We start from the raw sequence: 25,021 nt of genomic DNA, 5'->3' as shown, positions 1-25,021 counted from the left end.
TTTTTTTTTTTTTAATAAATAGATTTAATTATTTATTTATTTTTTTCCTTTTTTATTTTTTTATTTTTAAAAAATATATATTTTATTAATATTATTATTATTATTATGTATTTATTTATTTAATTTATTTATTCCCCTACCTCAGGGGGGGGACTCGGCGGGGCGGTTGCTGGTTGTTCCATCTCCATCGTTGGGGTCCCTGCGGGTGGGGTGGGTGGTTCCTGTGGCCCCGTGCTGGGTGGTCCTGTGGCGGCCGGCTTGGGTGGGGTGGCCGTGGGCTGGCCTCGCCGCGCTCTCCGGGGGTGGGGGTGGGGGTGGGGGGGGTGTCGTGGGGGCCTTGTTGCCGGTGGGGCGGGGGCGGTCTTCCCGTCCGGTTGCGGGGGGTCTCCGGGCCCCTCGGGCGGGGCGTCCCGCCTTTCTGTCCGTGTGGGGTGTGGTCTCTCGCTGGCTTGGGGTCTGGCTGCCCCCTGTTTTTCTCGTGCCTTGTCCTCTGCCGGGTGCGTCTGTCTGTGGCCTGCTGCTGGCACTTGTGGGCGGCACGGTGGGCCAGGCTCTGGGGTTCCTGTCGCTGTCCGGCTTGGCTGCATGGGGGCGGTGGCCCCTGGTTCCCTGGGCACCACACCTACTGTTTGTGGGATGGGTTCTCGGGGAGGCTGGCGCCGTACTCTGGCTCCCGCACACACTGGGAGTCAAATGTATTGTACATGCAAATTCACATATACTCACACACATACATACAGACATACATAGGTACCTACGCTCCCACATACATATACAAATAAATACAGTACATATTTACACACTCAAAGTTCGTACATCCACACGCACATTCATTATACAAACATACTGTATACACATACTGTACATATACATTCACTGTAAAAACATACATATACACATACTGTACATATACACTCACTGTACAAACACACACATTCACATACTGTACATATACATTCGCTGTACACACATATACACATACTGTACATATACATTCACTGTACAAGCACACATACACATACTGTACATATACAAGTACATATGCACACATACACTCATGCACATAATCACGTTTCATCAAACATATATTAACGTTGTTGCCCTAGGGTAAACTGGGTATAACACATGGCACACTGACAAAGCTTAACCTATTGTTACTATAACAATCTACAAGGTTAATGTAGGTTGCTTCTCTTTCTTCCCCTCCATTTTTCTGCATTCTTTCGTATCTCAAGTTATCATTACGTATATGTATTGTTGCATTTGAACAATTGTATTGTTGATAATAAAGGTAAAGTACTGGTATTGTTTATTATCAATAGCACTATTTCTATTGGTATTCATATTGCTCCATTTTTAGTGTAATAATGCTCATTGTCATTTCTGTATTTTTTTTTACATTTTCGCTAACTGCTTATTTGCTATTACTTTTACCATCATATTTGTACATGTCGTATTTGCTGATGTTGCTCTGTTGTTGTTGTTGTGTTTGCTGTTGTTGTTTTTGTCTCTCTGTCTAATCCCCCTCTTGTCCCCACAATTCCCCCCTCTGTCTTCCTTTTTGTCTCTTTCTATCCCCTCCTGCTCTGGCCCGGCTGCAGCAAATGATAATATAAATACATTTAATAAAGTCAAAATACAAGTAAGGCAACAAGAGAAGTATCCTACACTTCTCTTTTGTAAAGTAAATCTGAACAGCCGATATGGGCATCTACATCTACTATATGATTTGCCCAAGAAGCTGGGCAGGACATTATAAAAAAAATAATAATAATAAAAATAAAAATAAAAAAATAAAATAAAAAGATACCTGAACACATGCTTTGCAGTGTTCCAATGCTCCTCACTTGGCTCAGCAAAATGCTGGGAAAGTTTACTGACCACATAACTTAAATCTGGTCTAGTGCAAGTAGCCAAATAGATCAAACTTCCCACTGCCTCTCGATAGATCTTTGGTTCTTCCATTTTTACAGCATGTTCTGTGTATTCGAGTTTTGACTCGCATGGGGTCTCTTTGGCCTTACAATCCTGCATCCCAAATCTGGAGAGGATTTTGTTCACATACCTGTGTTGTGACATTGTGACTTGGCCCTCTGACTGTTTAAAATCTATCCCTAGAAAACTGTTTAATTTCCCCAGGTCTTTCATTTTAAATCTCTCAGTGAGCATCACTTTGACATTTTTCACAACCTCCTCATTGTTAGCAGCAATTATCAGATCATCAACCCACACAATCAAAATCACTTTTTCATTTTCTTTTCCCCTTGTGTATTGGCAGTTATCAGCAAGATTTTGATCAACACCGTTTTCAGTGAGATATGCATGCAACCGAGAATTCCAGTTTCGACCTGACTGCTTGAGACCATATAAGGACTTCTGTAATTTGCATACTAGCTTACCGGTATCTCCTGTTTTTGACTTTTTCTCATAACCTTCAGGTTGTTCGAGATAGACCTCACAGTCAATTGGTGCGTGTAGGTATGCGGTTTTCACATCCATTTGATGTAAAACTAGATCTTCCTGCACGGCTTTTTGCATGACTACTCTGACAGTTGTCATGTCAGCAGTAGGCGAGAATGTTTCCTCATAATTGATGCCTTGTTTTCTCATCGCAGGGCCAACACAGATAGACAGACAACATTCACACTCACATTCAATCAGTCAAATTTTATTGATGCAGCACTGTTCATGCACGGGCAAGTTGCTTTACACCAGTAACAAAAATAATAATAATAACAAATAAAACATGCACACACACTGGAGAATAACTAAACTTTTAGGTAGTATAAAAAAATAATATAAAACATATTTTAAAATGTATGTACAAAAAAAATAAGAGGGACAAGCGGTAGAAAATGGATGGGTGGATGGATAATAACTATTGGTTCAAAGTGTTGTAATTTTGGAAAATTGTTCTCTTTCTGGACTTCAGGACTTATAACTAAAACCTCTTTTGGAAATGTAGGAAGTTCACTGCCATCCATGACTTGATGTCTAAAATGCAGTTAAAAGGGGTTTTGATTGGTGACTTGTTACTACGAATTAAAAATAGTTACTCTCTTCTGAATTTTCTTACCTTTTTGTCTAATTTGTAGATCGACGGGGCCGTAGTACCAAACTCGGAGGAGCAATAACCACGGCATTAGGATGAACAGACTGACAAGAACGTGTAGATTTTTCAACATCTCTGCAATAGACCCTAGTCACTACCTGCAAAGGAAGCAAAACCAAATATCACACAAAGGCTAGGAAAAATACTTTTCAGATGTTATTGTTACGGTGGCACAATGCGGCTGTTGGCGTGACCCCCGGATGCGGAGACAGTAGGTGAAGTGCAGATAAGAAGGTCATTAACTAAGGTATCAGGCAGTAGGAAATAATATAGGTCGTGCAGGAACTTGTGTCTCGACATAACCCTGTGGCATACAGAAGATTTGAGGCACAATGAAACAGCATTTGCGAGCAGGCAGATGCCATCTATGAGCCTAACTAATTGGTTTTCCCTCCAGAGACCAATCACCAGGTGTACAGGATCAGCGCTCCAACAGGAAGTGAAAAACAAGCAAGGAAGAAGCTACTGTAATAACACGGGCCAAACTATCATAAGGGATGAAGAAAGGACAGTCCCCCCTAAACCACAGATTCCAGACATTACTAGGCTGTCAAAGGCGTAAAAAAAAAAGAGTCCAAAACCGAGGTAGGACTGGCGGAGGGTCGCCAAATGGTGCCCCTGCCCCGAAGGGCCGGAGGGAGGGCCACCAGGTCAGGCCGTGTGTCCCCGCAGCCAGTGAGGGAGAGTCAGGAGCGTGCGGGCGATGGTATTGCATATGATGTCACGTCTGTTTTTCTTCTTTGCGGCTTAATTCACATAATGGTCATCAATGTGAGAGTGAGTGTAGAGATTGCTGTTCTGTTCTTGGGTGTTCCAGTGGTTCAAATAGAGTTCCAAAGAAGTGGCTCATAAAGGTAATTAACTCAGGGGGAAAACTAAAGGGCATCAAAAGGAAATGGCTCTTAGAAATATCACTTTCATCATCTTGTGGAATACAATCGGACCGCTTGTGTCTGCAGCCATCACTTTGTAAAATGTTTGTTTGAACATTTGATTTGTTTGAGAAACTTTCTGTGATGCAATCGAGTTTATTCTCTACTATATTAGTAGTGTTTGAGAGCAGAACTAAACTTGAAAGGACAATAGATGGCATTTGTTTGTGTTCTTTTGTGGTTGCTATGCCTAAATATAACTACGACGACCTGGTTGTGCAAATAAACTAACGTCATGTTAAGTCCTAGTAATAAAAATTGTAATTGTTGACCCAATCCACCGTATTTTCTTTCTGGATTTTCACAACAGAAACTAAAACCTTAGTTGTTGTTGTGCAGGAAAGACAAGTGCCTATGGATGACCACATTATAGCGCTTTAGGTGATATCTGTTAGGATCAGGAAAATATCCTTAATAGTATTAATAAACTTGATTAGTAAATAAGTCAGAGTCCATGGTTCTCGCCCGGAAAAGGGTGGAGTGCCATCTCCGGGTTGGGGAGGAGACCCTGCCCCAAGTGGAGGAGTTCAAGTACCTCAGAGTCTTGTTCACGAGTGAGGGAAGAGTGGATCGTGAGATCGACAGGCGGATCGGTGCGGCGTCTTCAGTAATACGGACGTTGTATCGTTCCATTGTGGTGAAGAAGGAGCTGAGCCGGAAGGCAAAGCTCTCAATTTACCGGTCGATCTATGTTCCCATCCTCACCTATGGTCATGACCTTTGGGTTATGACCGAAAGGACAAGATCTCGGGTACAAGTGGCCGAAATGAGTTTCCTCCGCCGGGTGGCGGGGCTCTCCCTTAGAGATAGGGTGAGAAGCTCTGTCATCCGGGAGGAGCTCAAAGTAAAGTCTCTGCTCCTCCACATCGAGAGGAGCCAGATGAGGTGGTTCGGGCATCTGGTCAGGATGCCACCTGAACACCTACCCGGTAGGAGGCCACAGAAAAGACCCAGGACACGTTGGGAAGACTATCTCTCCCGGCTGGCCTGGGAATGCCTCGGGATCCCCCGGGACGAGCTGGACGAAGTGGCTGGGGAGAGTGAAGTCTGGGCTTCCCTGCTTAGGCTGCTGCCTCCGCGACCCGACCTTGGATAAGCGGAAGAAGATGGATGGATGGATGGATTAATAAATATCTTGTAGGCTCAACAGCAAATACCTAATCTTGATATCGCTAGCAAACATTGCTGAACAACAGGCACATCTATAGCTAAATAATGAGACAAAATATGAACTTCACACCATAAAAACAACTGCAGACAGGAATTGTAGATGAAGACAGAGGATAACAAACCTATCCTTTTTCATTAGCGTCACGATCACAGCAGCACGGCACTCGTTATGTCAATCAACTACGTTAGTTAGCGATGAACGAATAAGTCCATCATCGTCATTCACAAATTAATGCTTACTTTGCGGACCTCTTAGATGTAAAACATGACGTGCCTTACATTTTTTCCACTTAAAATCTTTATAAGTGTCCAAGAAAGGAAAGTCGAGGCGAGCAGTAACCATGTATACCTTTTGTAAATGACTTGACTAAATAAATGACAAGAAAAAAACAATTTTGTGTGCTTATTGGAGGACATTCACATGTTAACCAGCTGTCCGGATTTGCACGAGTAAACATGATCTGAAGTAGTCCTTCTATGTAGGGATGTCCGATAATGGCTTTTTGCGGATATCCGATATTCCGATATTGTCCAACTCTTTAATTGCCGAAAACGATATCAACCAATACCGATATCAACCGATATATGCAGTCGTGGAATTAACACATTATTATGCCTAATTTGGACAACCATGTATGGTGAAGATAAGGTACTTTAAAAAAAATAAATAAATAAGATAACTAAATTAAAAACATTTTCTTGAATAAAAAAGAAAGTAAAACAATATAAAAACAGTTACATAGAAACTAGTAATTAATGAAAATGAGTAAAATGAACTGTTAAAGGTTAGTACTATTAGTGGACCAGCAGCACGCACAATCATGTGTGCTTGCAGACTGTATCCCTTGCAGACTGTATTGATATATATTGATTTATAATGTAGGAACCAGAATATTGATAGCAGAAATAAATGGGGGGAGGGAGGTTTTTTGGGTTGGTGCACTAATTATAAGTGTATCTTGTGTTTTTTATGTTGATTTAATAAAAAAAAAAAAAAAAAAAAAAAAAAAACGATACAGATAATAAAAAAACCCGATACCGATAATTTCCAATATGACATTTTAACGCATTTATCGGCCGATAATATCGGCGGGCCGATATTATCGGACATCCCTACTTCTATGTGTGTATTTCACTTACCTGTTGAGCAACTTTTGATCTATATTCAACCGTCAGTGAGGACAATCTTGTGTGTAGTAACTATCGTTATACAGTACCAATAACATTTGAGAATGACTACCAAGGGTGTGAATTAAGGAAACTACATTGCAAAAACTGAAATCTAAGAAAGATTAAATATCTCAAACAAGGGTGATATTTGCTTATTTTCTGTCTGATAAAATAATTATTCTCACTAAGCAGATTTTATGTTAGAGTGTTTTACTTGTTTTAAGGGTTTTGGTCCTAAATTATCTCAGTAAGATATTACAGGTTGTTGCTGAGATTGTATGACCTATATTGAGTAAAACATGCTTGAAACTAGAACATCAACTGTTGCAAAGCTGTGTCATCAACACTCACAAGTATAAAACTACTTTTTTAAAGTAATAATTTTTTACTTCAAGCATGAAAAAAAAAATCATGATTTTCACACAAATGTGTCTCATAATTAAAACAGATGACAGCCAAATGGACTCTGCTGTTTTATTTTCGATGAAACAATAGAAAATAGGTACTCATATAGTAGTTGGCACAGTACAGTAAACGGACAGTTAATATTTAAACGTTTAACATGTGACATTTCAGACAATTTTGAACAGAAATAGTTCATGCACATTCAAATAAATTCTTAATAATTACAATAAAAAAATTTTTTGGCAGAGAGCAGGGCTGTATATATGCACACTAATTGACTGAAAGAGCACGCACTTGGCGCGATGATGTCATGTTATCGATGGAAAAATACATCTTTAGACCATATGATTTGCCTGAGCGGCTAGGAGACCCCGTGAGTAACAAGCGGTTGCCTTGTTGCCTTTCCATTAAGAACAATAAATTAGTTTTAGTATAAGTTTGCTGGTTTCAAGAAATGTAATGCCGAGCGCATATCATTATGCCAAAATAAATAATGGCACTAGCATTTACTTAATCTAACAATATTTTTCAACATATCAAGCAGAAAGGTCTCTTTTTTTTTTTTTTTACCAAGAAAAGTGCACTTGTTATTAGTGAGAATATACTTATTTTAAGGTATTTTTGGGTTCATTAGGTTAGCTAACTTTGCTTGTTTTGGAAAGTCTTGACAAGCCGAATTTTCTTATTCTATTGGCAGATAATTTAGCTTAGTTGAAATAAAATACCCCTAATTTTTTTCTTTTTTTTGAACACTGACTTTTTGCAGTGTAGAGCATTGTCACACTGGTTGGATTGTATTAACCAAAATAATACAACTCATAATGCATGTGTTGTGTATGTCAAATGTAACATTTATAAATGGCATTTAATTTGGTTGATATGAACACTAAAAGGTGATTATGACAGTTAAGGACTCAAACATTTTCAAGCTGTCTCGCCTTGACTTGCGACTTGAGATTTGACTTGAGATTTGGGATTGAAGACTTGTGACTTGCCAAACACTTTCGGTTGTGTTTCGGCAATACATCAATAAGCACACCATGTAAAGTTGCTACGTCTTTTACTGGAATGCAAAACTGTGGAGGCATATTACACGGCAAGCTGAGATAGGCTACAGCAACGCCCTCGTGACCCCGGAAGGGACAAGCGGTAGAAAATGGATGGATGGAAGTTAATCACGTAACCACATACTGCTCAACTGTATCAATGCGTTGCTCACTGTATCCTGCGCCTAACATAAAGAAGTCTGTGAGACTCATTAAAATGAAAGTAGACACTTTCTATCACCTCTGTAAGGAACTCAATGTAAAAAAAGTATTTGCTTCACGTCTACCAAAATTACTGTATGTTTAATCTACTAAATTGAGTTGAAAGAATTATCTTTTTCTCTTCAGTCGAAGAACAGTTTTTTGTTTTGAATATTTCTACAGAGCTTTCATGTTTTTTTGTTCCTCAAGATAAGTTTGATCCATAATTGAATATGGGTTGAAAAGGATTTGCAAATCATTGTATTCCGTTTATATTTACATCTAACACAATTTCCCAACTCATATGGAAACAGGGTTTGTGTATTACCGGTGAGTCATCGGTTCAAAGCTTCCTTCCGAGCCATTTCTGGCAATCTCTCATTCCCTCCCATGCCTTTGATGACCTCCACCGCCACCGCCAATCTGATTTTCGGGGAAAATCAGATTGTGGTGGCAACAGGTTGTGGCAGTTGTCTAGTGATATGATGTAGTTCCAGTAATCAGTTGGCGGTGGAGGTCATCAAAGGCATGGGAGGGAATGAGAGATTGCCAGAAAAGGCTCGGAAGGAAGCTTTGAACCGATGACTCACGGGTAATATACAAACCCCGTTTCCATATGAGTTGGGAAATTGTGTTAGATGTAAATATAAACGGAATACAATGATTTGCAAATCCTTTTCAACCCATATTCAATTATATGCACTACAAAGACAAGATATTTGACGTTCAAACTCATAAACTTAATTTTTTTTTTGCAAATAATAATTAACTTAGAATTTCATGGCTGCAACATGTGCCAAAGTAGTTGGGAAAGGGCATGTTCACCACTGTGTTACATGGCCTTTCCTTTTAACAACACTCAGTAAACGTTTGGGAACTGAGGAGACACATTTTTTAAGCTTCTCAGGTGGAATTTTTTCCCATTCTTGTTTGATGTACAGCTTAAGTTGTTCAACAGTCCGGGGGTCTCCGTTGTGGTATTTTAGGCTTCATAATGCGCCACACATTTTCAATGGGAGACATGTCTGGACTACAGGCAGGCCAGTCTAGTACCCGCACTCTTTTACTATGAAGCCACGTTGATGTAACACATGGCTTGGCATTGTCTTGCTGAAATAAGCAGGGGCGTCCATGGTAACGTTGCTTGGATGGCAACATATGTTGCTCCAAAACCTGAATGTACCTTTAAGCATTAATGGCGCCTTCACAGATGTGTAAGTTACCCATGTCTTGGGCACTAATACACCCCCATACCATCACAGATGCTGGCTTTTCAACTTTGCGCCTATAACAATCCGGATGGTTCTTTTCCTCTTTGTTCCAAAGGACACGACGTACACAGTTTCCAAAAACAATTTGAAATGTGGACTCGTCAGACCACAGAACACTTTTCCACTTTGTATCAGTCCATCTTAGATGAGCTCAGGCCCAGCGAAGCCGACGGCGTTTCTGGGTGTTGTTGATAAACGGTTTTCGCCTTGCATAGGAGAGTTTTAACTTGCACTTACAGGTGTAGCAACCAACTGTAGTTACTAACAGTGGGTTTCTGAAGTGTTCCTGAGCCCATGTGGTGATATCCTTTACACACTGATGTCGCTTGTTGATGCAGTACAGCCTGAGGGATCGAAGGTCACGGACTTAGCTGCTTACGTGCAGTGATTTCTCCAGATTCTCTGAACCCTTTGATGATATTACGGACCGTAGATGGTAAAATCCCTAGATTCCTTGCAATAGCTGGTGGAGAAAGGTTTTTCTTAAACTGTTCAACAATTTGCTCACGCATTTGTTGACAAAGTGGTGCCCCTCACCCCATCCTTGTTTGTGAATGACTGAGCATTTCATGGAATCTACTTTTATACCCAATCATGGCACCCACCTGTTCCCAATTTGCCTGTTCACCTGTGGGATGTTCCAAATAAGTGTTTGATGAGCATTCCTCAACTTTATCAGTATTTATTGCCACCTTTCCCAACTTCTTTGTCACGTGTTGCTGGCATCAAATTCTAAAGTTAATGATTATTTGCAAAAAAAAAAAGTTTATCAGTTTGAACATCAAATATGTTGTCTTTGTAGCATATTCAACTGAATATGGGTTGAAAATGATTTGCAAATCATTGTATTCCGTTTATATTTACATCTAACACAATTTCCCAACTCATATGGAAACGGGGTTTGTATTACTAATTTAAACGGTATTTACATCGCACAGCCAAAACAGGAACTGTAACACTCAGTGGCTTAGTGGTTAGAGTGTCCGCTATGAGATCGGTAGGTCGTGAGTTCAAACTCCGGCCGAGTCATACCAAAGACTATAAAAATGGGACCCATTACCTCCCTGCTTGGCACTCAGCATCAAGGTTGAAATTGGGGGTTAAATCACCAAAAATGATTCAGGGGCGCGGCCACCACTGCTGCTCACTGCTCCCCTCACCTCCCAGGGGGTGATCAAGGGTGATGGGTCAAATGCAGAGAATCATTTCGCAACACTAGTGTGTGTGTGACAATCATTGGTACGTTAACTTTAAGTAGGAATGACATTATAATCCGTTGCCGGGTTTTGTCTTTGATTATTTTTTTGTGTTATTTTTATTTTTTGTATCTAGTTGTCTTACCCATGTGCTTCTCAGTAATGTTGGCTGCACCTGTGTCTTTCCCCGGCCCTGCTTTCCTCCATTCCACTCTCTCCTTACTGGATAGAGTGGCGCGGTATAGCTCGGTTGCCAGCAACTTGAGGGTTCCAGGTTCGATCCCCGCTTCCGCCATCCTAGTCACTGCCGTTGTGTCCTTGGGCAAGACACTTTACCCACCTGCTCCCAGTGCCACCCACACTGGTTTAAATGTAACTTAGATATTGGGTTTCACTATGTAAAGCTCTTTGAGTCACTAGAGAAAAGCACTATATAAATATAGTTCACTTCACTTCCTCTCGTCCAGGTGTATTCAGTTATCTAATTAGTCAATGTATTGCTGTCCGATCGTCGTATGGCTTTTCCTCGTTGTTGGAATAAAACTGGTGAACAGCACAAACGTCTTCCTTCACCTTGCTTCAACTGGGTCCTCCTCACCAAGCCTCCCCATCCCCATCCGTGACACTTGATCCCCCCGATCAAGAACTCCCTGGATGCTCTGGGTGCATCTGTTAAAAGCAGCCTCAGAAACCTTGGGGTTGTGTTGGATCCGTCAATGTCTTTGGAGGGTCACTGACGTCAACTGACCAAAAACTGAAATATTTCTAAAGTGAGAAATTTGTGGTCAAAATTGGATCTCAAGATGATCATTCACGCGTTCATTTCGTCTCGTATTGACTATTGCTATTCTCTTTTTACTTTTTTGAACAAGTCAACGCTAAAGAAACTTCAGACTGTACAAAATGCGGCTCCATATGTTACAGGCCTCGCACTGAGTAGCCTTGTCCCAGTGTTCGATATGGTGTGTCCTGTTTTATAGGAATAAAAACGAGATACAAAGTGCTTGATTGCGTTGTCATTGCAGGGTGTGACCTGACTGAGACCCGGAAGCACTAATAAGCACCTCCCATTTCCCTCCTTTCCTATATGAGTGCTCCCTCTGCTGGCGTGGCGGAATTACATGTCTTGTGGCATTCAGCTTGGAAACATACACTTGAACTGTGACTTTAGATATGAAAATACCTCGAACTAAATTAGGATACTCTATTTACACATTCATTTTACAAAACAATTGTGACTACTAATTGTAAGTGTCACAACACACCCCAACAAAAAAACAAATGGCTCCCGACATTTCACAACTTCAAAATACAACTATCACAAACTCTGTACATCTATGTAGGTGCCTTATGAGACATACATTGGCATGTGCGGAGATGTTTGTATGGTGTACACGTTTGGCAAACAGAATGACGGGTTGAAAAATTGGGATGGCACTGGATAGGGAAGCAACGGGTGTCCTGGAATACTCCAGGCTACCATTGAAGGGCCTGCATAGACCTCTGCGCTGTTAACTACTGAAGGCACATGAAAAGAAGGCTGACCAAGGGTATCATAAGTAAATCGAGATGGCGGTTGCCTATTTCTAGTGCACCTTCTTGGGAGTTGTCCCTCAGGGGTGGGGCTCAGTTGCGATTGTTCGTCTTGCGAAAAAGACTGCTCTCATTCACATCCCTCTTCCATGACAGGTAGGTTTCTGGGTTCAGATCTTTTAGTTCCCTCATATCCCTCTATATCCCCATCACTGATGTTCTCCAAAATATGTTCATTATTGTCCCGTAAATGATCCCTCTTACCTGGTCCTTCTGTCCCATTCATGGGTGCTTGTCTCCTATTTGCTGAGTCCCTTTTCCTCAAAGTTGGTCCTTGGTTGGCGATTTGGCTGAACTCCAGAGGGCCTTATTTAATTTTGGGGACCAAGGAGGGTTCCACGTCTGGCCTGTCTTCTGTACCAAAGTTATATCTTAGCTCATAATAACTAGAACTGCCATCATCATCAGAGCCTGTGTCACTGTTTGAATCAGGTGGAATATTTATGTGAGTTGTTCTTGGTCTCCTTTTTGTTACCTTCTTTCCTCTCTCTTCCTCTCATTCATTGGCGATCACTCGAAGCGAGTATGATAGTCCTCCCGTTGGTGAGTCTGGTCATCTGTGGGTCCTCAGGTGGCTGTAGAGGCCAATCCGTGATCCACAGACTCTATTGCAGTGGGGGCATATGTGCGTGATTGTCGTGGTAGTAGTGGTGGTTGTGGTGGTGGTCTGAGGAGCTGTTTTGGTAGTGGATCTCTCCTTTTTTTTATTGCCTCTTGGTTTCCGCAGCACGGTGGAGGTCCTTTTCTAATTGTGCTGTGCCTTCATGGACCATCCTGCTCCACAAAACCCTCTGGTGGGCATCATCCTCCCAGGTGTTGAGGTTGAAGCAGCAATTCCTCAGGTGGATTTTGAGGTTATCTTTATACCGCTTCTTCTGCCCCCCTTGGGTGCGTTGTCCTTCCTTCAGTTGTCCGTACAACATCTGTTTTGGAAGGCGACTGTCTGGCATGCGAATTACATGGCCTGTCCATCGCAGCTGGTGCCGAATGACAGTTGTAGTGATGCTGGGCATGTTAGCTTCCTTCAGAACACTAATGTTGGTACGCCTATCTTCCCAGCTGATCCTGAGGATCTTGCGGAGACATCGCTGGTGGTACTGCTCCAGAGCCTTCAGGTGTCTGCTGTAGGTGGTCCAACTATCAGCCCCGTAGAGCAGAGTGGGCAGAACTACAGCTTTATATACGAGAAGCTTGATGTTGGTCTGGATGACCCGATTCTCGAAAACTATTTTCTTGAGCTTAGCAAAAGCTGCGCTGGCACAACCTATGCGGTGGTGGATCTTGGCATCGATGACAGCTCTCGTTGAAAGAAGACTGCCAAGATAAGCGAAATGCTCCACGTTTTCCAAGATGTTGTTGTCCACATAAATTGTGGGGGGTTGGTAGGGTGTGTCAGGGGCCGGTTGGTACAGGATCTGAGTCTTCTTTATGTTGATGTCAAGTCCCAGGAGTCGGTACGCTCTGGCAAAAGCATCCATGATGTTCTGGAGGTCCAACTCAGAATGAGCAACAAGAGCATTGTCATCTGCGTACTGAAGCTCTGTAATGGAGGATATAAGCACCTTGCTTTTTGCCCTGAACCTACTCAGGTTGAAGAGCCCGCTGTCTGTCCGGTATATGAACTGGACTCCCTCAGGCAGGTTTTGACTGGTGAGGTGAAGTATGGCTGAGATGAAGATAGCAAACAGGGTCGGTGCGATGATGCAGCCCTGCTTGACACCAGTGTCAACTTTGAAGGGAGCCGTTTCAGAGCCGCCATTTCCAACTAGCACTGCGGTCATGTCGTCGTGCAACAGACGCAAGATCTTCAAATACTTGTCTGGGCATCCGATCTTGGAGAGGGCACCCCAGAAGGCGGTTCTGTTCACAGAATCAAAGGCCTTTGTAAGGTCAATGAATGCCATGTATAGTGGCAGGTGTTGTTCTCGACATTTCTCTTGCAGTTGACGAACTGCAAAAATCATGTCCGATGTTCCCCTAGCTGGACGAAAGCCACACTGGGACTCTGGGAGGATCTCTTCTGACAGCGGCAATAACCGGTTTGCCAAAATACTGGCCAGTATTTTTCCTGTTGTGGACAGGAGAGAGATGCCTCTGTAGTTGCCACAGTCCGCCTTATCTCCCTTCTTGAAGATGGTGACAATGAGGGCGTCCCTGAGTTTGGCTGGGATTTCCTCCTTATCCCAGATTTTACCAATGAGGCTATGGATGTGGCAAAAGAGTTTTGGTCCGCCTTGCTTTAATATTTCTGCTGGTATCCCATCTGGTCCGGAAGCCTTGTTGTTACCCAGTTTTCTGATGGCAGCCTGGACCTCCTTTTCGGTGGGAGGATCACCCAAATGCTCCATGATGGGTCGCTGAGGAATCTGGTTGATGGTTTCCATCTCCACTGTGGAGTTCCGATTCAGGAGCTCTTTGAAGTGTTCACGCCATCTGGAACTGATACCTACATCATCCTTGAGCAGGGTTTGTCCATCTTTAGAGCGGAGGGGGTTTAGGCCTCGATAGCTGGGCCCATAAACAGCCTTGGTAGCGTTGAAGAAACCCCTGGTATCCCCAGAGTCAGCAAGCTTCTGGATTTCCAGAGCCTTCTCCATCCACCATTTGTTTTTCAGCTCTCTCACTCTGGTCTGGACAAGTGCCTTTGCCTTGGCGTGGGCCTGCCTTTTGTCCCTGCAGTTGATGTCGCTCTGCCAAGAACAAAAAGCTTTCCTTTTGGCATCAATCAGCTGTTGTATTTCAATGTTGTTTTCATCGAACCAGTCCTGGTGTTTCCTAGTCCTGTAGCCAATGGTATCCTTGCTGGTTTCAAGTAGCGTGGTCTTAAGAGCCTTCCAGTGTTCCTCCACATCCTCAGGATATTCTTCCGGGAGTCTCACAGACAGGGTGTTTTGTAGATGTTGCACCCTATCTATGTCTCCAAGGTTATCAAAGTTAAATTTAGGGCGGAACAGTCTCCTTTGTGTCCTCCTCTTCTGCCGCAGCTCGATGTTCATTTTGGAGCGGATGAGGCGGTGGTCTGTCCAGCAGTCATCTGCAAAAATCATGGCCCTGGTGATGTTAACATCCTTACGATCTCTGGCCCTGACAATGACATAGTCTATGAGATGCCAGCGCTTTGATCTAGGATGCATCCAGGACGTTTTGAACCGGTTTCTCTGGCGGAAAAGGGTGTTTGTTATTAGAAGATCATGTTCAGCACACGTTGACAGAAGAAGGACTCCGTTGGAGTTGACATTCCCAACACCTTCTTTACCTAGAGTGCCTTTCCAGAGCTTGTGATCCTTGCCAACCCTGGCATTGAAGTCCCCGAGTAGAAGGATCTTATCTTCTTTCGGGATATCCGATAGAACCTGGTCTAAGGTTGCATAGAAGGTCTCCTTGTCTTCATCATGTGAGTCCAAAGTTGGTGCATAGGGTCTCACAGCCGTTGCCATCTGATTGTTTGAGAGCCTCAGGCGTAGGGTCATGAGTCGCTCATTGATGCCTATTGGAGATTCGGAGAGTTGGGAGATGAGCCGGTTTCTGATGGCAAATCCCACTCCGTGGATTCTGGGTTTATCAGCTGTTTTTCCCTTCCAGAAGAAAGTGTATCCCCCTTTCTCCTCCTTTAGTTGCCCCTCCTCAGCCAAGCGGGTTTCAGACAGGGCAGCAATATCGATCTTGCACCTTTTCAACTCCCTGGCAATGATCGCCGATCTTCTTTCTGGACGATTGCTGGAGGCACTGTCCATAAGTATTCTCACATTCCAAGCTCCAAAGTTCATTGTTTTTGTTTTTCGACCGCTATAAGGTGAACCCACTGGACGCGGTATTCCAGTCAGGTTATAGGAGGCAGGCTATTTTTAGGGCACCTTTTCTAGCCCCTTCCCGTGTAGGGTGAGCAGAGTGGATCCTAAATAGGGCTGCTGAGACGTGGGTGCTGCTGCCAAAATGCTCTCTCTGCCTCGATCCGGGAGCAAGGCGACTGAATCAGGCATCCACCGCCTATGTGCCAGTGCGTGGCTAGAAGCTCCCAGACTTCACTGTCCTGCTCCCGTCACCATTTCCTGGTCGCCATAGGACTTATAGGGGGGTTGGGTAATGATGGGTCCTTCAGGAGAACGCCTGTGCGGGGAATCTTTTAAAGTGGGGAAACTGGTGCACAGGCAGTCACCACACTGTCCTTGGCAAAGAAAAGACCAGGGTCCAATGGCATGGAAACCAAGACAATTGGGGGCCCATCTTTGCTGCAGCCTTCTTCCGCATTTATGACCGTTGTGGAGGTTCTCTACATCCATCATCCGCCCACTCCGCCGTTGAGGTCTTTTTTGACGATGGGAACGCGCAGTCTCCAACGTCACTTGCTTTTCTCTCAGGGTGTGGTCCCCTAGCCTTTTGTCTTCCCAGACTAACCCACAAGGCAGCAGGGCAGTGGTTGGGTGATGCCAGGGCGTGTCCACAATGTGGGCCTGCGCATCACGCCTCTGGGGACCACTGCAGCTCCGAGATCCCCTGCCACGTTTGCCTTGAGCCGCAGGGCTCAAGTTACCGTGTGTGGCCACGTGGAGGCCTGACAGGAGTCTTGGTGAAGGAGAGGCTGTGTACTGGCAGGAGAAGACTGACGCACAAGGCTGCTTCTCTGTTCACCACAAAGGCTAGCCAGCGGCAGTGTCTGTAAGCGAGAGGTTAGCAAGCAAATGGGAAGTAGACATGCAACCTTCCCCCTAACTACTGCACTAGACGCATCACAACACCCTGTAGGCTAGGCCCACACACACACTACCAATAGCTCATAATAACTAAAACTGCCATCATCATCAGAGCCTGTGTCACTGTTTGAATCAGGTGGAATATTTATGTGAGTTGTTCTTGGTCTCCTTTTTGTTACCTTCTTTCCTCTCTCTTCCTCTACTGGTAGGTTGACAGGTAGGTCATTAATAAGATGCAATAAATTACGATGCAAAACGCAAGACTTGCTGCCATCTTATTCTGAAACTACCTTGTACACGGGATTGTCACCAACCTGGTCTTTCACAACATAAGTGCTGTTTTCCCAATAGGACCTTAACTTTCCAGGGCCACCTCTTTCACTTAGGTAGCGTACCAGCACTCGATCTCCCGGTTGCAACACTACTCCTTTCGCATGCTTGTCATAGTACTTCTTACTGCGGGCACTTGACTTTTTGCTGTTTTCTGAAGCTATCCTGTAAGCTTTGGTCATGCGTTCTGCCCATTTTTCGGCATACCTTTTGGTTGTCTGCGGTTCCTCCTGGTGAGTTATCCTGAGGAGCAGGTCAATCGGCAATCGTGGATGACGCCCAAAAAGCAAGAAGAAAGGTGAGTAACCAGTTGCTTCATGACGTGTGCTGTTGTATGCACTGACAATCTGGGGTATGTAATCTTTCCACTTTTCGCAATATTTGCAGTACTGTGCGGTTAAAGCGCTCGGCCGGATTACCCTGAGGGGGGTATGGGGTCGTCCGGGAATGTCCCACTCCGCTCAGTTGCTGTAGTGTTCGGAATAAATTATTTTCAAATTCGCGCCCTTGGTCATGATGCAGTTTCAAGGGGTAGTCAAATCTGGGGATATAATCATTAAAGATTTTCTCCGCCGCAGTTTTCCCTGACTTATTACGGGTCGCATAACATTGTGCAAATCTGGTAAAGTGATCAACTACCACTAGGATATATTTGTAGCCTCCTCTACTCTGTTCTAAATGCAAATAGTCAATTGAGACAAGCTCCAGTGGAGAGTTGGTTGTTATGCTACTCATTGGGGCGCGTACGTGTGTCGCAGGTTTTTTTTGTTTTATGCACTGGCATTGTCTGGTAACATATGTCTCAATCTCCCGCCTCATGTAAGGCCAATAGAACCACCGCCTTGCTAAACTAAGGACTATGTCAGTGCCTACGTGACCCATGTTGTCATGTAAGTGCTTGAGAACCAATGCTTTGAGGCTAGCAGGTAAAACTAGTTGACGTCGCTCTGCGACTCTACGATAGAGGATTCCATCTTCGATGTGCAGCCTTGTCCACTCATGCATTACTTTTCTGCCTAACCCTTGCTGACTCTGCTTCATGCTGTCAGTCAGTGTTGTATTTGACTCTTTCAATCGTCGGATATTTTCAATCACTGGGTCCCTTTGCTGGGCCTGTTGGAGTTCAATGAGACTAAATGGTGTCAATGTTTCTTTGGTCTTGGGTTCAATCTCGTCACTTTGGGCCAGAGCCAAAGCAGCTATCCAGGCTACATCTCCTCTTTCGCCTGCTCTGCACCCTCCCCATGTGGTGGTGACAACTTCCCTGGTCAATTCCTGGGTACACTCATTGACATATTTGTTGATATCTAGGGGGCACCGTGAGAGTGTATCAGCATCAACATTTATTTTGCCTGGTCTGTACCGTATATAAAATCTAAAATCTGACAGTTCACCCACCCACCTGTGGCCAACTGCATTTAATTTAGCGGTGCTCGTGACATAAGTTAAAGGGTTATTATCAGTGTAGATAGTAAAGTGTGGGGCATAATACAAATAATCCCTAAACTTTTTGCAGACCGACCATTTGAGGGTGAGGAATTCTAACTTGCCTGAGTGTAGTCTGTAGTTTTTCTCAGCTGGTGTGAGAGTCCTTGAGCCATACGCAACCACTCTGAGCATTCCATTCTGTGTTTGATAAAGAACCGCTCCAAGTCCCTTGTCAGAAGCGTCTGTGTGGACTATGTAAGGCAGTTCAAAATCTGGATATGCTAGCACAGGTGGCTCCACCAACTGGTCAATCAGCTTGCCTAAGGCTTTTTGATGCGTCCTGGTCCATTAAATTGGGGTTTTGGATGGCCGTTGAGCACCTTTTCCTTTTCGAGCCCCTGATCTATCCAACAATGGTTGTCTCAAACTTCTCCCCGGTTGGAGGAGTTCCACGCTAAAGAAACTTCAGACTGTACAAAATGCGGCTTCATAGACTTTTGACCGGTCCACCCAGAACAACCCATATCACCCCCGTTTTATCCAGTCTTCATTGGCTTCCAGTTAAATTCCGCAATGAGTTTAAGATTTTAGTCCTGACATTCTGTGCATTGCATGGTGGGGCCCCTCAGTACATCACTGACTTGCTATGCTCCTGCTCTAAAGGGCGCAGCCTCAAGTCTTCAGACCAGGGTCTAGTAAAGATCCCCAAAACGTGTTTTAAAACCCATGGAGACCTGGCATTCCTGGCTATAGCTCCCAGACTCTGGAACAATTTGCACCAGTCCCTCCGTGATCTTGACTGTGTTGACATTTTTAAGAAAAATTTGACAACTTTTATTTTTAGTCAAGCTTTTTTGTACATTTTAACTATCAATTTTACAATACTTTGTATTGTTTTTATGATGTTTCCCCTGTTGTTTTAATTGAATTGTTGTATAACTTCACCTATGTTTTGTACAGCACTTTGTAAATTTATCTTTGAAAAGCGCTTTATGAATAGAATTGACTTACTTACTGACTTTGAATTTGAATATGAATTATATACAGTGTTTTTTTTTCCACAGGAGTACATTTTGACAAAAGTTTGACTTTAGTTTTAAAAACTTCAAAACCTCATTTAAAAAAATCATTCCAAACACAATAATAAAACTGTAACATTTGTTATTTATATGTGGTGCGTGCTATCGACACTTTAACAATATCAACACAATATAAGAATTAGTCACAATCCCCATGCAGGTGGACACAAACACAAAAAATATCCGATTCTAAGTTGAATGTCAAAGTTGAATTGAATTAGTATTATTAGTGTTATTATTAGACCATATATTCATTTAAAATAAAATGTCACCAAATCAGAGGAAATGCATTAGCAGCTCAGTATATTCAAGGATTCAATGAGCTTTATTTGTCACACATCAGTACTTGCATAAGCTAGTTAGCTCTCTGTGATCACGGTGCCATTAAAAGTTGTTCCTCGACATTAGCGCTTATAATAACAATATTGCTAATACCTGGTTAATATTCAGGTCACGACATGTAAATAGAGTACTGTTGGCGGTTTTGGGATGTTTCTTTTAGAGGGCTTTATGGCCGCAATAGATGACTCCCATTACCTGCATTGTCAGCCACCATATACTTACCGTATATTACAAATCAGAATGCATAAATAAAGAAAAACGCTTGTTCTTGTCTCACACAGGCACTGTGAATGGGGGAAAAAAATGTGCTGTATGAATTAAAAACGCAATCGCTATCTATGAGGATTTTAAACTACAATTAAAACAATTCCTTATGGTCCAGATAATATATATTGGATATGCTTTGGTGTAAATTTTGCATAAGTTTTGCTCCACAGTCACATTTAGTCCCTTTTTGAGTCTGCCTGATTGTGGCGGCGTTCCCAGATTTAAATGATCAAACTTTATCTATATAGCACTTTTCATACACGTGCAACACAAAGTGCGTGATAAAAAAGATGCATCAAATAAGCTTTGCGACACTCCCGCCAGTGCTAATTACAGTCAGCTGTTTTGGATACGATCGCTGTCGAACCACCAAGGTGAAGTTTCAACAGACATTCGGACTTCCAATAACAGCGACTGTTTGGCGAACCGTGCCCAGGATTAGAAGCTCAAAATCAGCAACACACAGACGGATATTCACTTCCTCGATCCCCGGACAGACATTCAAGTCAGAAGTACCAGCTTTCTGTCAATTTGTCGCCAGCTGACTGAAGCAGCACGTGCTGATGGAGTGCATCCTGTTTAGGGACCGTCCCAAATTTTACAAAACAATTATACAAAACGACTCGGTAAAGAAACTCGGCACTATCTTCAATCCAATTCTCTCATTTGAGTCACACATTAAGAGTGTTACTAGAACAGCCTTCTTTCATCTCTGTACTATCGCTAAAATTCGTCCCATTTCGTCTCGTCTCGATTACAGATTAAGATGTGACTTCAAGGTTTTACTACTTAAGTATAAAATACTTAACAGTCTAGCTCCATCCTATCTTGCTGATTGTATTGTACCATATGTCCCGGCCAGAAATCTGCGTTCTAAGAACTCCGGCTTATAAGTGATTCCCAGAGCCTAAAAACAGTCTGCAGGCTATAGAGCGTTATTTATTCGGGCTCCACTAGCCTAGAATGCCCTACCGGTTAGGGCAACAGTTAGAGATGCTACCTCAATAGAAACATTTAGGTCTGGGGGTGAGGGGCGGGGGATTTCCACATCGCCAAGGTTTGTCATTGTGCCCATTGGGTTCAGTTTTTTCTTGCCCTGATGTGGGATGTTGTTGTGGTTTGTGCAGCCCTTTGAGACATTTGTGATTAAGGGCTCTATAAATAGACTTTGATTGATTGATTTATGGATTAATGAAAAAAACAAAAGCCATTTAAGTGTACTGTAAACACGATGTGTCGGATCACTACGTGTTCATATTTAAAGCTCACATTTTTTCCCATAGATAACTAATTCAAAAGCAAAAGCTTTTTATTGCCAATTGCCAGGATTTGTTTTACGGTGCAATATTAAACAAAACATATCAAAATAAACCAAGGTAAACAATATAAGTACAATAGAACTAGATATGATAAAATAAGAATAGGAATAGAATAAACTAAACTGGCGACTCCGAGAGAGACAAGCGGTCGAAAAAGGATGGATAGCTCATTCACACGTACACAAATCTACAGTGTAAATAAAATACAAAAGGACAATAGGCAGCTGATGCAAGTGTGACTGTAAAGTAGTGTAAGATATTGCAAAATAAACAGTGCGAGCAGCATGCAACAGCAGATCAGTTAGTGTTTTAGTCTTATGGCAGAGGGAAAAAGACAACTAAAAAAAAATATATATATATACATACGATAGGTCAGGAAAAAACACAGAGGCTATATCATCCCTAAGAGCCTGTTTCGCAGGTTTCCCTGCGGAACAGGCTTGTAGAAACCAGAAACCTGTGGAACAGGCTTGTAGGGATGATATAGCCTCTGTGTTTTTTCCTGACCCAACGTATATTCCGCTCTACCCCGGTATTGAGCACTGTATAACGGATAAAACAAAAGCTACAGTGAAGCTGGTGAGGACCTGGCCAGAGGGAGCAATGGAAGCATTACAAGACTGTTTCGAAAGCACAGACTGGTACATGTTCAAGCCAGCTGCCACCGAAAATCATCACACAAGTGTGGAGGAGTATGCAGAGTCTGTGTCCGCATAACTTCAAAAGTGCATGGAGGATGTTAGTGTGATCAAGAACATCCCCAAACGGGCCAACGAGAAACCCTGGATGAACTGTGAGGTACGTACAATGCTGAAGGCTCGGAACAACGCTTTTAAATATGGCGACATGGTGGCACTTAAAACAGCCAGAGCTAACCTGAACCGTGCCATTAGGGTTGCAAAGCGTGCGCCCAGTCAGAAAGTGCAGGACTTCTTCGAGAACCCCACGAACACTAGACGAATGTGGCAGGGCATACATGTCATCACGGACTATAAAGCCACCCCTGTCCCTGTGACAACAGCGACAGCTTTCTGAACGACCTCAACAACCACTCTGCAAGGTTTGAGGCACTCCACAGAGGACACCATCTCCTCTGCACTCCACCTGAGCTTAGAACATCTGGAAGGAAAGGACACACACGTGCAGATGTTGTTTCTGGACTTCAGCTCGGCATTCAACACCATCATCCCGCAGCACTTGGTGAGCAAACTGGCCCCCCTTGGATTCAGTACCCCCCTATGCAACTGGCTGCTTGACTTCCTCACAGACAGACCCCAGTCTGTGAGAGTGGGCAACAACACCTCCAGTGCCATCTCCCTGAGCACCGGCTCCCCCCAGGGCTGCGTCCGAGTCCGCTGCCGTTCACATTGATGACCCATGACTGCTGCGCCAGGTCCACTACTAACCACATTGTGAACTTTGCGGACGACACAACAGGAGTGGGCCTCATCTGTGACAACAACGACATGGACTACAGGGAGGAGGTGAAACATCTGGTTGACTGGTGCAGAACCAACAACCTGGTCCTGAACGCCGACAAGACCAAGGAGATCATCATTGACTTCAAGAGGCACCAATCCAGCCACACTCCACTCTTCATCAACGGCAGTGGAGATCTTAAGCAGCACCAAGTTCCTGGGGGTGCAGATAACTGACAATATGACCTGGTCCCTACCAGAGGTGGGTAATAACACGCTGCATTTTCTCCGTTACATCTACTTGAGTAACTTTTGGGATAAATTGTACTTCTAAGACTAGTTTTAATGCAACATACTTTTACTTTTACTTGAGTATATTTATAGTGAAGAAACGCTTCTTTTACTCCGCTCTATTTATCTACATTCAGCTCGCTACTCGCTACTGATTTTTATCGGTCTGTTAATGCACGCTTTGTTTGTTTTGGATTGTCAGACAGACCTTCAAAGTAGGATCTATGCATGCCTGCGTTTCATCCAATCAAATGCAGTCACTGGTGATGTTTGACTACGTTTCACCAATCAAACAGAGCCAGGCAGTCACATGACCGTCACACGTGAACCCAGACTTAAACAAGTTGAAAAACTTATTCGGGTGTTACCATTTAATGGTCAATTGTACGGAATATGTACTGTACTGTGCAATCTACTAATAAAAGTTTCAATCAATCAATCAAAAGTGTGAAGGAAAAAAGACACTTTTTTATTTCAACCGTACCTCCCGTCAAAAGCCTAAAGACTGACCGCACAGTTCCTGTCTTCACAATAAAAGTGCTGCTCCATCGCGCCTGCGCTAACAAAAAAAGAGTCTCCGAAAGCCAGCCCAAACAAGCTAGCAAGCCACAGATATATATATATATATATATATATATATATATATATATATATATATATATATATATATATATATATATATATATATATATATATATATATATATATATATATATATATATACATACACACACATATATGTGTGTGTATGTATATGTATATATGAGGTAGATCACCTCGACTTGGTCATTTAAAAAGTAGCTCGCCTGCTGAAAAAGTGTGGGCACCCCTGGCTTACATGAACTCAACGTCAAATTTGAGGAAGCACATCGCGGTTAGTAACGTTAGTAGATATTTTGGCTGTCACCATAGGCTGATGTTAGCTTCCCTGCTATGAATCACTGTCAAATGTACATCGTGTGGGGACATTTATTACTGCACTGCAGACTCACAGACACACACACACACACACACACATACACACACACACACACACACACACACACACACATACACACACACACACACACACACACACACACACACACACACTCACACACACGCATGCATAGAAACACCAATCAGAAGTGCACAGTGTATTTACCGTGAATTGATTAACGTTGAAAAACTTATTGGGGTGTTACCATTTAGTGGTCAATTGTACGGAATATGTATTGTACTGTGCAATCTACTAATACAAGTTTCAATCAACCAATCAATTAATGCCTACTGAGCCTTTGGTGCTGTTAAGTTATTGTGGCTCAATTTGCCTTAATTTTTTTTATTTTAATATATTATTATTTAATATATATTATTGTTTTAGTTGCTTAAGAGATATTCCTGGCTCTGAATTTTCTCATTGCTATTTTTATGTTTTTGTGCATTATTTGTTGCCGTCATCATTAAACGAACAGGTTACTCATCAGTTACTCAGTACTTGAGTAGTTTTTTCACAACATACTTTTTACTTTTACTCAAGTAAATATTTGGGTGACTACTCCTTACTTTTACTTGAGTAATAAATCTCTAAAGTAACAGTACTCTTACATGAGTACAATTTCTGGCTACTCTACCCACCTCTGGTCCCTACACACCGGAGCTCTTGTAAAAAGAGCTCAGCAGCCCATGCACTTTTTGCGTCGGATGAAAAGAGCACAGCTCCCTCCCCCCGTTCTCACCACATTCTACAGAGGCACTATAGAGAGCCTACTGACCAACAG

At 42.9% G+C, this 25,021-nt stretch overlaps 1 protein-coding gene across 5 annotated transcripts in view; it reads right to left on the bottom strand.

Annotated features, from left to right (window-relative positions):
• Positions 1-25,021, bottom strand: part of b3gat1b (beta-1,3-glucuronyltransferase 1 (glucuronosyltransferase P) b) — a 44,504-nt gene that overhangs the window by 14,207 nt on the left and 5,276 nt on the right. Inside the window, exons 1-3 of one of the 5 annotated variants that reach the window (XM_062048371.1) lie at positions 10,649-12,289; positions 4,971-5,131; positions 3,077-3,210 (exon numbers count right to left, since the gene is read on the bottom strand). In XM_062048371.1, the coding sequence (XP_061904355.1) occupies positions 3,077-3,185 (109 nt within the window). In that variant the 5' untranslated portion in view covers positions 3,186-3,210; positions 4,971-5,131; positions 10,649-12,289. The other 4 variants (XM_062048372.1, XM_062048373.1, XM_062048374.1 and 1 more) reach the window with 4 other exon arrangements.

The sequence above is a fragment of the Entelurus aequoreus genome, linkage group LG05 (assembly GCF_033978785.1).
Source record: "Entelurus aequoreus isolate RoL-2023_Sb linkage group LG05, RoL_Eaeq_v1.1, whole genome shotgun sequence".
NCBI lineage: Eukaryota > Metazoa > Chordata > Actinopteri > Syngnathiformes > Syngnathidae > Entelurus > Entelurus aequoreus.
Note: the sequence above shows the minus strand (reverse complement) of the source record. Positions and strands in the feature narration are given on the sequence as shown.